Source organism: Cibotium barometz, chromosome 40 (genome assembly GCF_041138505.1).
Source record: "Cibotium barometz isolate CiBa-2024 chromosome 40, ASM4113850v1, whole genome shotgun sequence".
Taxonomy (NCBI): domain Eukaryota; kingdom Viridiplantae; phylum Streptophyta; class Polypodiopsida; order Cyatheales; family Cibotiaceae; genus Cibotium; species Cibotium barometz.
Genome location: NC_141085.1, coordinates 20780418 through 20791901, shown reverse-complemented (window position 1 = coordinate 20791901; position 11484 = coordinate 20780418). Strand labels below are relative to the sequence as shown.

Sequence of the window (11484 nt, the reverse complement as noted above, 5' to 3'; positions counted from 1 at the left end):
GATGAAGCATTAGCTGTACTTCTGAAGAGTGTGGACAAAGGTGATTATGAAAACATTGTAGCAACACTAAAGAATGTACCTGAATTGAAGCTACAAGAGATAGAAGCAGCTCTACTGGAGCAAGAGAGCAGAGGCAAAGAGAAGAAAGGGATCAACTCAATTGCAGGAGAAGAAAAAGCATTCTTCACCCAAGGAGGATTCTCTCGAGGACGAGGACGAGGAAGAGGCAGAGTAGGAGGAAGGACCTTCACTTTGCCACAAATGTGGAAAGCCAGGACACATGGCGAGAGACTGCTACAGCAAACCCAGTGGTTGGAGAAGGAACGACATCGGCAAACTTCATGGAGACTCCAAAGGAAGTGGAGTCGGATCATCTTTTCTGAGAGAGAGAGAGAGAGAGAGAGAGAGAGAGAGAGAGAGAGAGAGAGAGACCCCACAACCCAATGTAACCTACCCCAACAAAGTAAAACCACCTCTGAGCCACCGATGATGTAGGCCACGTGGTAGATGTATGTGTGAGCACTTTAGTCAAGGTTGCGGGCACTTATAGTAGCCTTGGACACATAGAGAGAGAGAGTGTCAAGGACTATGGAGTTTAGGGACTTGAGGCACTGGTCGCGGGCTATCAAGTAAGAGGGAAACTTGGTATAGGGTCCAGGTGTGCTAGGATTATTCACTTGAGGGGAGGTGTTGAAATATACAAGTGAATAGGGTGTGTGTGGGAACAAGCCCTTGGTTAGAGGCGTAAAAGAGAAGATGTAATTGTGAAAGAACCTGTGAAAAGGTGAGAAGAATCTACTGGGAGAGAATAAAGGGTAGCATGAGAGAAGTTAGGAAGTGTGGAGATATTCTGGGAAGTGTGGAGTTATTCTGGGAGATATTCAGGGAAAAGAGAAGAGGTGGAGAGAATCAGGCAAGAGGTGGAGATATTCTGGGAGTGAATCATGGAGAAATCAATGGGATTTAATGCTTGATGTAAACTCTATAAATTGAGGCATAGCCCTAATGAGAATTTGCTGGTTTTTGAGTATCCATGCCTACATTAATCTATTTGTTAATTACCCACTAATTACGTCTTAATTATTTACTAATCACTTTGTTAATGATGTTGATTCTAGTGTTTGATCCACCATAGCTCATCACAATGCTCAAATTTCAACACCAAGATGGCAACAGCGAGAGTTGTGATAGCAGTGGCTGCGTTGAAGCAATGGTCTTTACATTAGATGGATGTAAAGAATACATTCTTGCATGGGGATTTGCAGGAAGAGGTGTATATGTTGCAGCCACTTGGTTATGAGGATGTGAGTCACCCCGAGCATATTTGCAGGTTGAAGAAAGCCTTGTATGGCTTAAAACAAGCACCAAGAGCATGGTCCGACAAGATTTCAGAATATCTAGTCACTATTGGCTTTCATGTAGCCAATGCAGATTTCTCGCGATAGAGGGGTTGTACTTGTTGTCATCTATGTAGATGACCTGATCATTACGGGGGACCATGATGCAGAGATCTTTGATGTAAAGATCTTGCTTAGATAGAAGTTTGAGATGAAGGATCTGGGGGAGCTCAGATATTTCTTGGGCATTGAGGTGATTAGGTCACCACATGGTATTGGATTACTGCAGAGACAGTATGGCTTGGACATGTTGTCCAAGTATGGTATGACAGGCTGTAAGCCTATCTCAGTGCCATTGGATCAGAATGGCAAGTTGAGTGCAGATTTAAGAGAGATTTTGGAGGATCCTACTATGTATAGGCGCATAGTAGGAAGCTTGATCTACATGACGATCACCAGGCTAGATTTGAGCTATGCTGTTGGGTTGGTGAGTTAGTTTATGCAGGTTCCTCATCGGAAGCCGCATTTGGATGCATTGAGATGCATACTGAGGTATGTGAGGTCTACTTTGCATTGTGGACTATTTTATGAAATTGGGACAGAGATATGTGTACATGGGTACACAGATGCTGATTGGGCTGGTAGTCTCTCAGATAGAAGATCTACTAGTGGCTTCATGTTTTCTTTGGGGAGTGCTGCTATGACTTGGAGCAGCAAGAAGCAGCCTACGGTTGCTCTATCCAGCACAGAGGCCGAGTACAGAAGTGCTGCTATGGCTTCATGTTTTCTTTGGGGAGTGCTGCTATGGCAGCATGTGAGGTAGCTTGGTTGAGAAAGCTACTTACAGATTTGGGTCTATCAGTGGATAGACAAGTTGTCATTTTTTGTGACAACATTAGCAGTATACAGTTGGCCAGGAACCCAGTTTTTCATGCTCGCATGAAGCGTATAGAGGTCCACTACCATTTTGTCAGAGAGAAGGTTTTGGCAGGAGATGTTGACCTTGTTTCTGTCAGCACACAGGATCAGGTCACTGACATCTTCACCAAAGCATTGGGTACAGAGAAGCTCCGCAGATTCAGGGCTTCGCTTGGTGTACATGAGATGGAGTTGAGCTCGAGGGGGAGTGTTGAGATATCGAGCTCATCTAGTGAGGTGGTGGACACTGATGACCCCCCTAGGAGATAGGCCCCACACTTACACCGCTGGCATGGTTGGTGAGATCATGGGTGATATGTGGCCAGTGGGATGACAGGCTGTGTGACAGCCATTCTGGCATAGTTATAGCGCCAGCTCATTTAGTTGGATTCACACTATAGAGAACCCTAGTATGTATTTGGTTGAGTATCTTTTCATATTGTGTACTCCTATCTTTGTATATGGTGTGTTGAGTGTTGTGTAAAGAAGAAAAAGATTTTCAGCCTCTCACCTTGTGTGTTCTCTTTTAGGGTTTTGTGAGTGTGTGTGTGCTTGCAAGAGCACAAGCTCTCTTCTCCCCTGCATCTTTTCACAACTGAGAGCGACATGAGCACAAATGTAAGTCCACGAATAGATGGATCCATAGAGAGCGACATTCCTTGACCATATATGCAAACACTTATGGATGCTTAATGTGGAAAAGTTGTTTAGTCCATGCCCAATTAGGAATGTGAATGGCAATTGTATACATTTGTTGGTACTTTGTATTTAAATTGTGAGGGCATTACTATGCAAGGTGCATGGGGAAATTTTTGCAAGATGAAAGATTGGCAAGATAGCTTTCCCAACATGTTGAAGCTATGGCAAGCACTTATAGTCTAGACAATCTTACCAATAAAATTTTACTTTCATACCGCTAGCATATATCAATAACTTTTCCATGATTGTGTTGCCTAAAGCAACTCCTTTTAACACCTTACTTATCAAATCAAGGAATGAATTAAGATCCATCTTGGCCTAGCAATACTGCCATTGTTGATAACTAAACAATTGTAATTACACTACAACTTATCTTGTTAAAAGGTTCTTCACATGCAATTTAGTACTAAAACTTGTTATCCCATTAGGTACTATCAAGTACTAAGTAGTACTAATAGAGTCATTCACGTTAATTAGTAATATCTTGTACTGAATAGAACCATATACTAAACACTTTTATTTATAGTGTATATCACCCCTTGTTCTTGGCTAACTCTATAGGGCTGAATTCTATGTAAATTTCAAAGAACAACATCCCACGGTAGTCATGTGCTTCCGTGCATTTCAATATCTCAAGCCCTACTTCATGAGAAAATTAAAGGAAAGAAATTGTGTACCATGCTCGAATGGATTTGTTTTGTCTAGTTGTGAACTCCATGAGACTATCCCTACATGGAGATGTATGTGATTGTGTTTGTATGGTGTGCAGACTTGATGGGCAAGAAAAGTGTGTTGTTTACACTAGCATATACACATATGTAAAATAGATCGTTGGACTTCAACAGTGTGTCCAAAGCTAACCAATACTGAATGCCATAACATGGATTGCTTGTTGTTGGGAAAATGTTCTCAATGTCTAAGGCCATTTTTCTATCCAAGGTAACTAAATGATGCAAATTGTGCATAAATCAAGTGGCAGTCATATGAGTATGTCACTGAGGAAACCAAAAGGGGTGCCATAAAGAAGAGGATAAAACTCTTATACAAGGAGGCAACTCCATCTGTCATCATTCCACAATTGAAATGTCACACGAAAGCCTTAGTCAAGCCGATTTAATAGTCTCAAATAAGGGCACACAATGAGTGAAAAAGAAATTCCATTAATTAGTTGATGTGTTTTTTTAAACCTTTGACAGGAAACTGAAATTTTTAATTAATTGTGTTTCTATTTTTTACTCATATTCCACTTTTGAGGACCGCAACTATGGCCCTCGTTCTCGGTTTCGCCCCCCCTCGCCCTGCGGTGGGTGCTCGCTTTTCCATGCTACTGTATCCTCCACTTCCAAAGCTCTTCTTCTCTCTTCCACTTCCAAAGCTCTTCTTCTCTCTTTTGTAGGTGCCCTTTTAAAGAAGAAGAAGAAGAAGAAGAAGAAGAATGACCGGAGACGATCCAAACGCCCTCTCTCCAGGCTTTTGTTAGCCAGGTAAGTTGTCGATCTCTGCATACAAGGAAGCTTGCAGAGGCCCTGATATTTTTTTGGCTGTTTTTTCTCCCTTATTTGTGTAGATGTAAAGATGTGCCAATCATTTTCTTTTGGGCCTTTTTTTGTTTTGTTTTTGAGGGTTTTCTGTGCGAGGCGGGGCGCCCGGGGGGGGGGGGGCGGGCGCTGTGGTGTTTGCGTTAAAAAGCCTCAATTTAAGACAGACCCCCAGGTCTACCATCACGTGCAGCATGTCTTTGCTTGTGTTTGCAGGCCCAAGGCTCAATAGACGTGCCTTTGATGTAACATTTGTTACACACAGTCCCTCATAGTCCTTAGAACCAGGTACCAAACTGTAAAAGAGGCTAGTTCAGCAGGAGGATCTTGATCGCCCTTGCCCATCATGGGAAGTGATGATGATGGTGGGCGGAAATCGAAGTCCAACAGCACATGTGAATGGACCCCTGATGCGGTTTTCTGCCTGCTAGACAAATATGGGGAAAAGTATGTACTTGGGAGAGGGCTGCTTAGGAACACAGATTGGGAAGCGGTAGTCCAGAGTGTGAACTCCCTATGCGAGGTGCAGAGGCACCCAAAAACAGTGAAGCAATGCAGGGATAAGATTGATAGTTTGAAGAAGAGGTACAAAACAGAGAAAATGAGGCTCGTGGGTGCTGGGGCTATGTCCAGCACATGGCCTTTCTTTAAAAAACTGGATGAAATCATCACATCCGTACGAAAAACAGTCAGAACAGCCCCCAAGCAAGCCAAATTGGTAACCCTTCTTGATGTCGGGCGCAATGTTTCTCTAGCCGTCAATGAGGAGGAACACCAAATCAGCTCTTCTGAGAAGGGTGAAGAGTCCCCTTCCGCAAGAGATTCTGCTGGCAGTGAAAGTGAACAAGGGGGTTCTTCTCAAAGAAAAGAAAAAACAGCACTAGAAAATTCCGACCACAAGTCATTGGATGATGACGATTCAGATATGCCTAGCCACAGCCAGAAAGGAAGCCGGGATCCTGTTTATGGCAGTTGTCAGAAAAAACTGGAGCAATTGTCTGAGACAATCCTTAAAGTGCTTGCAAAGAAGACAAGGCAAGTAAGTCCCCATCCTGTGCAGGCTTTGGCTGATGCAATAGTAGGATTTTCTGATGTTTATGCCAGGATCGAGCTTGCAAAGATGGAAATCTATACAGACATGCAACTTGAAATAGCCAAACTTCAAAGTAAGGCAGGGAAAAGCAGAAAGAGAAAAACAGTGCCTTCTAGCTTTTCTGATTCAGAGATGAGATGAGTTGGTTTCTTTCCATTAAATTACATGATGCTAGGTTGTGGCATGTACGACCTTAAGGGCTCATGGGGTCGCACAGGTCGCACACGTAGCATGTGTGTTCAATCTATATGAGCAGTGGAGGGTCTTTTTTTTTCCAAGGAAAAGGGAAAAATACATTTAAAGATTAAAAATATGTACTACTACTTGGCAACTCTTTGAAGAGGAGTGCCTATAACCAGCAAAAAAGGGCTATCTAGAGTCCAACAACAAAAGATAGAACTAGATCCCAACAACAAAGTATCATCCATCTCAATCAGCTGAACCAGCAGTGCCTCAAGGGTCTTGCTGCGCACAGATCATCATTTGGAAAGGCTCATGTTAAAGCGAGGGTTCATGCTTATGAAGCACATTAATCTGCTTTCTTGATCATATGAGACTTCACTAATAGTCATAAGTAAAGTTCTCTTTTATGTCAGGTGCACCACCTCTGGTTGGGTCTCGTGGATGTTGAATTAAGGGAGATGTATTGTATACGTCTTGCTGCACCTTGAGATATCTCTTGTGCAGGCTCTCTGCTATTCATGCATGTAGTCATTTCATGTTTTGAAAATCAGACAACCACCAGGAAATGATTTTATTTCATTGGTATCCTAGAATAATGTTTGTTTTTAATGGAATGTAGCTGAATGAACAGCAGCAGCAGTGATGCCTGAGCTCGTAATGTTGAATGGTTTAGCAACAAAGAAGCATTGCTTAGCAAACTTCATAGAACTTCCAGCACGCAAGGAGCGTTTCCTGCAATTCTCAGGTTTTTGCTTGTACCTTCATCAAATTTGCATCACTGCTTATATCAAGAATCGTTAACCTTTTTCATCTTCTTTATAACCAATGTACATTCGTACATTCACCATTCTCTAAAATACCTTGAAGTTGTTGGGCAGGTGAACAGGCCCCATAGTTCACTGCCACACGAATGCTAAGTGGCCTCATTGATAACTCATATCATGAGCTGGTATATCATGAGCTGGTATATCATTGATGGTATATCCGGTGGTCTTGAATCGTAACAACCTTTTACAATGGGTAGTACCTGGATAAGGGAGCATGGATAAAAAAGGCAAAAGAAGGGAGAGGGTTGCTTGAGTGCAAGAGAGGGTACTCTGCTAAGCAGAGGCATAGTGCTAGTTGTAAGGAAATGAATCTTGTAAAGATTGTACTGCGGTATTACTGAGGGTACTTTTGTGTTGAGCTCATACATGTGTTGTCCAGAATATAATGATATATGTTGTGTGTTGTTGCACTTTAATGCTATGCGATGAGGATCACACAGCTAACATGTTCATGCATTGCTACTAGGAGTAGGCTCGCCTGATGCCTATCCAGAAGCTTTCAGATAGAACTCTAGCCCTTATGGCATCAAGAGAACCTACTCCTATCTAAGACTGATGGCTTCAGCTCATGATGCCTCAGTTATCAGTGAGGCCAGTCAGCATTTGTTGGCGGTGTAAACTATGGGACTTGTTCACCCACCAACACTTGGCACGTGTTATAAGGAGTAATTTCATGGAATTTAAATTCCATATTTTGTATTATTTTCCTAGACGAGTTTAGATCTCTAAAACCCTCTAGGAGAATCCACTAATAATAGAAAACATGGAAACTAAATTCCATGAATTACTCCTCAGATGTCATGCCCCATGGATATTGCACCAGCAATCGAACCCTTCTTTTGGCTCTTGAAGACTTCAATAAATTTTTTTTGGAACTATTGCGAATTTGGAATTACTCAAGTCCGGTCCCATCCTCCCTTGCTTGGGTCAACCGGTGCATCAATGTTCTTGTATCATATTTGGGCTCATATTCTCCTTTGCGTGTGATTGGGTTGTGTCCGAGACTGATCTTGTCTTTTGGCACCTCTTATCACCTTGGCCCTTGGAAATTTAATGTGCCCTATACATGCTTGACACATCTACCTTGGTAGCAAAATCATGAGGCTTTGAATACTTCAGAGCAATGGCATCATCATCATATATTTGTTATTTAGGCTCCTTGGTTCTTCTCATGCTAGTAGTGGGCTAGGCCCATTTGTATGGAGGCCTTTCATTGGGAGCAGCACCTATCAACTCTCTTTTGTCCTTTTTTGCCAACTTGGTTGTAGGTGAGTGGAACTAGTGGTGTCGCCCTTCACATGGACTTGCTAGTCAGGACACTACTCTACTTCCCCGGATGGATCTGAAACTAGTTGTTTGGGTTTTCACGAGCGAAGTTTATGCCAAGTGTGACTTTGTTCTACTTAGTTCTTGAGGCTAGCGTTGCCATTTTTTCTTGCTGCTTCATGAATTCCCTCATTTCCATCCAATTGTATGGAGGGCTAGCCGACTGTGCATGGCATGATCCACTAGATCCCTTAGATATTGGCATGCTTTTTCTTGAATTCTAGGAGCATGGCATGTTTGGCTTTCAAGTCCTCCATGTGGTTGTCTGCCATTTTCTCTTTGTGCATTGTCATTAGCTCTACCTTGGAGGAGGTGAGGGTTGCATTAAGCTCATCCAGAGAATCTTGTTCTTTGGCTCCTTTATAGGTTCTCCTAGGCTTTTAGTGCTTGCTTGCTTCTTAAGGGATTTTGTTGTTTATTGCATGTCCTACTTTTGTTGCTCTTGAATTTTTGCTTTTGTTGCTCTTTGAATTCTTGCACCAGCCAGCCAACGGATGTTGACTGGTCTCATTGATAAGTGATGGGAGCCGTGTGGTCTTTGATTATAACAACCTTTTACAACGGGTAGTACTCGGATAAGAAAGGGGATTAAAAAAGAGGCAAAACAAGGGGGGGGGGTTTGGTGGGGTTGCTAGAGTTCAAGAGAGGGTACTATGTTGAGCAAAAGCATACTCCATTTCTAAGGAAATAAATCTCGTAAAGATTGTATTGCATTATTATTGAGGAGATTAATGCTACTCTTGTAAAGATTGTATTGCATTATTAGTGATGAGGAGATTCATGCTACTCTTGTGTTGAGCTCCATATGTGTGTTGTCCAGAGAAAAATGATATATGTTGTGTGTGTTGCACTTTAATGATGTGAGGAACATGTAGCCAAGTTGTTCATGTGTTCCTAATAACAATAGCAATGGCTCTTCTGATGTCGATCAAGAAGCTTTTTAGACAATACTCTGGCTCTTTTGGATTAACATCCAGAATGTCTCCATTGTGAGGAGATTCATGCTACTCTTGTGTTGAGCTCCATATGTGTTGTCCAGAGAAAAATGATATATGTTGTGTGTGTTGCACTTTAATGATGTGAGGAACATGTAGCTAAGTTGTTCATGTGTTCCTAATAACAATAGCAATGGCTCTTCTGATGTCGATCAAGAAGCTTTTTAGACAATACTCTGGCTCTTTTGGATTAACATCCAGAATGTCTCCATTGTGAATGCAAACAAGTGCTGGGCATGTTTTGCTCACTTATGGCATTGGGCACAAATGGATATCTTGGCTAGGTGATGCTAGCTAAATCTGTTTTAGCAGACGTCCTCTATGGTCAATTGGGGATGCCCAAGAAGCCATTGTGCATGCTAACCTATTGGTATTGTGAGTGATTTCAACAATAAAATACTAATGTGTTAGTGTAAACTAGTGTTTATGTATTGCAGGTGATATTTTTGTGTTGATACTATACTAGTGTATTTTGGTGTTATGTGTTTGTGCCTTATTGCCTACTAACATGATTTGACTGTCATTGTATATTTAGGTGGTGATACGTGCGAGGATATCGACTTAGGTGTTGCACATGTGCGAGGCTATCAATTGAGGTGATGCCTGGTGCAAGGGTCACCGATCAACTCAAGTAAGAGGGATGCTAATTGTGTCATGCTAATCGATTGGTATCGTGAGTGATTTCACCAATAAAATACTAGCGTGTTAGTATCATTGACATATGCCTAGCGGGGCCAAACTTGTATTTATGTATTGCGGGTGACATTTTTTGTGTTGATATTATGCTAGTGTATTGTGTTTGTGCCTTATCCCCTTCTAATATGATTTGATTGTTATTTTATATTTAGGTAATACGTGCAAGGATAGTGACTTAGGTATCGCACGTGCGAGGGTATCGAAACTGAGGTGTCACAAGTAAGGGTTAACAATCAACCCAAGCAAGAGGGATGTTAGTAGACGCCCTCCTCCATGGCTAATTGGGGACGCTGGAGGAGCCATTGTGTCATGCTAACCTATTACTATCGTGAGTGCTTTCAACAATAGTATTATTAACATATGTGTAGTGGGGCCAAACTAGTGTTTATGTATTTTGCGGGTGATATTTTCCATGTTTATACTATGCTAGTGTATTTTGGTGTTGTGTTTTCGTGCCTTCTCGCCTAACATTATTTGATTATCATTGTGTATTTAGGTGATACGCACCAAGATATCGATTGAGGTGCCACACGTGCTAGGGTACCTACTGAGGTGTCGCACGGGTGATGAGTGGTGGTGCGAGGGTCACCGATCGAGGTGTCGCACCATATGAGGGCTACTAATTAAGGTGTCGTAGGAGTTTTGTTGGATATTTTCACACTTGGACATTATTATCTTTTGGGGATGGTCTTGTGCTACGTTTGTACATATCACATTGGTGCAAACTCGGGGGAACCGAAACTAGATTCGGCGCTAGATCGGGCGCTGGATCTGGCTGTGGCACACTGAAACTCTCTTGACGGTCTGTTTTGTGCGCGCCATTACAGCACTAAAAAAGAGAAGGCAAAGTAATTAGCCAAGTCACAAGACCACCATCCACCGCGCAATAAGGGGAATCCAAATCTGGACCAACGTTCTTTTCGTACGGTGAACGAAACAAGAACTTATCTCGTAAAATTTTCAGACCCGTCCACGAAGTGATATTTCAATTTGAAAACATGGAGAATAGATATATTGCACCATGAACGAAATCTCTTATCAATAAAATTCACCCAACCTTTGATTTCACATGGAGAATAACCATATCGCACCGTGAACGAAATCAGCGAGACGAAAGAAAAGGGGAAGAGAGAACTTATCAATAAAATTCACCCAACTGTCCACGGAGCGATATGTCGATTTGAAAACATGGAGAACTGCCATATCGCACCGTGAACAAAATTAGCAAAAGAAAAGGGGAAGAGAGAGAAAAACTTACAGGCGCTTGAAACAAGGGCTGGGATGGATGGATTCAGCGAGCTGCACGAGCAAAGTGTGGAGAAACGCAATTGGAAAAAATCGTGAAAAAAAACCGTGGAAAAGAAAATATTCCTCCTTTTTATAGAGCAAAACACAATCATGCGTTGACTGCATCAGCCCTATAGGTGGAAATTTGTGAATCGACGATGACGTAAGCCCTTTGACACGTGGCATTCGATCCTCAATCATGTGACGTTAGCCCTATTATTTGACCTATATAAAGATGGTGCGAGTTTTTTTTTTGCTTTTCTCTGCGCTCGAAATTTTCTCGCTTTCCATACCGTCCATGGTGCGAGTCAGCTTTTTCCACGGCCATACCATCCACAGTGCGATAGGTGCATTCCTATGTCATTGCTTTCCCCCTTATCGCACGGTGAACCGATTCCACCCGGATCAGAAAAGCGATGGAGGTTATGGATTCTCACTTGTACAATGTTGTAGATGATGTGGATGATTTATTGCTGGAGGAGATTAAGGACGAGCCTAGCGCCACAGAGCATCTCTTTGATCTACTGAGAAGGGCTGGGCAGGAGAAATCCATTTTCCATGTAGAGCCTATGTTCAACATTCCTT

At 42.3% G+C, this 11484-nt stretch overlaps 1 protein-coding gene across 2 annotated transcripts; it reads left to right on the top strand.

Annotated features, from left to right (window-relative positions):
- Window positions 1-4196: 4196 nt before the first annotated feature.
- Window positions 4197-6730, top strand: LOC147615297 (uncharacterized). 2 transcript variants are annotated; one of them, XR_015262822.1, is made up of 3 exons: window positions 4197-4438; window positions 6388-6513; window positions 6647-6730. XR_015262822.1 is itself a non-coding variant. In XM_086779373.1 (2 exons), exon 2 carries the CDS (start codon window positions 4839-4841, stop codon window positions 5724-5726), a length of 888 nt encoding a protein of 295 aa, XP_086635499.1. In that variant the 5' UTR covers window positions 4234-4438; window positions 4709-4838; the 3' UTR covers window positions 5727-6353. The 2 variants fall into 2 exon arrangements, 1 of the variants encoding a protein (XP_086635499.1); XM_086779373.1 differs by lacking the exons at window positions 6388-6513; window positions 6647-6730 and adding an exon at window positions 4709-6353 and having other exon boundaries at window positions 4234-4438.
- Window positions 6731-11484: the final 4754 nt, after the last annotated feature.

Excerpts from the sequence above, each read along its gene's own strand:
- LOC147615297 (XM_086779373.1), top strand. The coding sequence starts at position 4,839 with ATGGGAAGTGATGATGATGGTGGGCGGAAATCGAAGTCCAACAGCACA.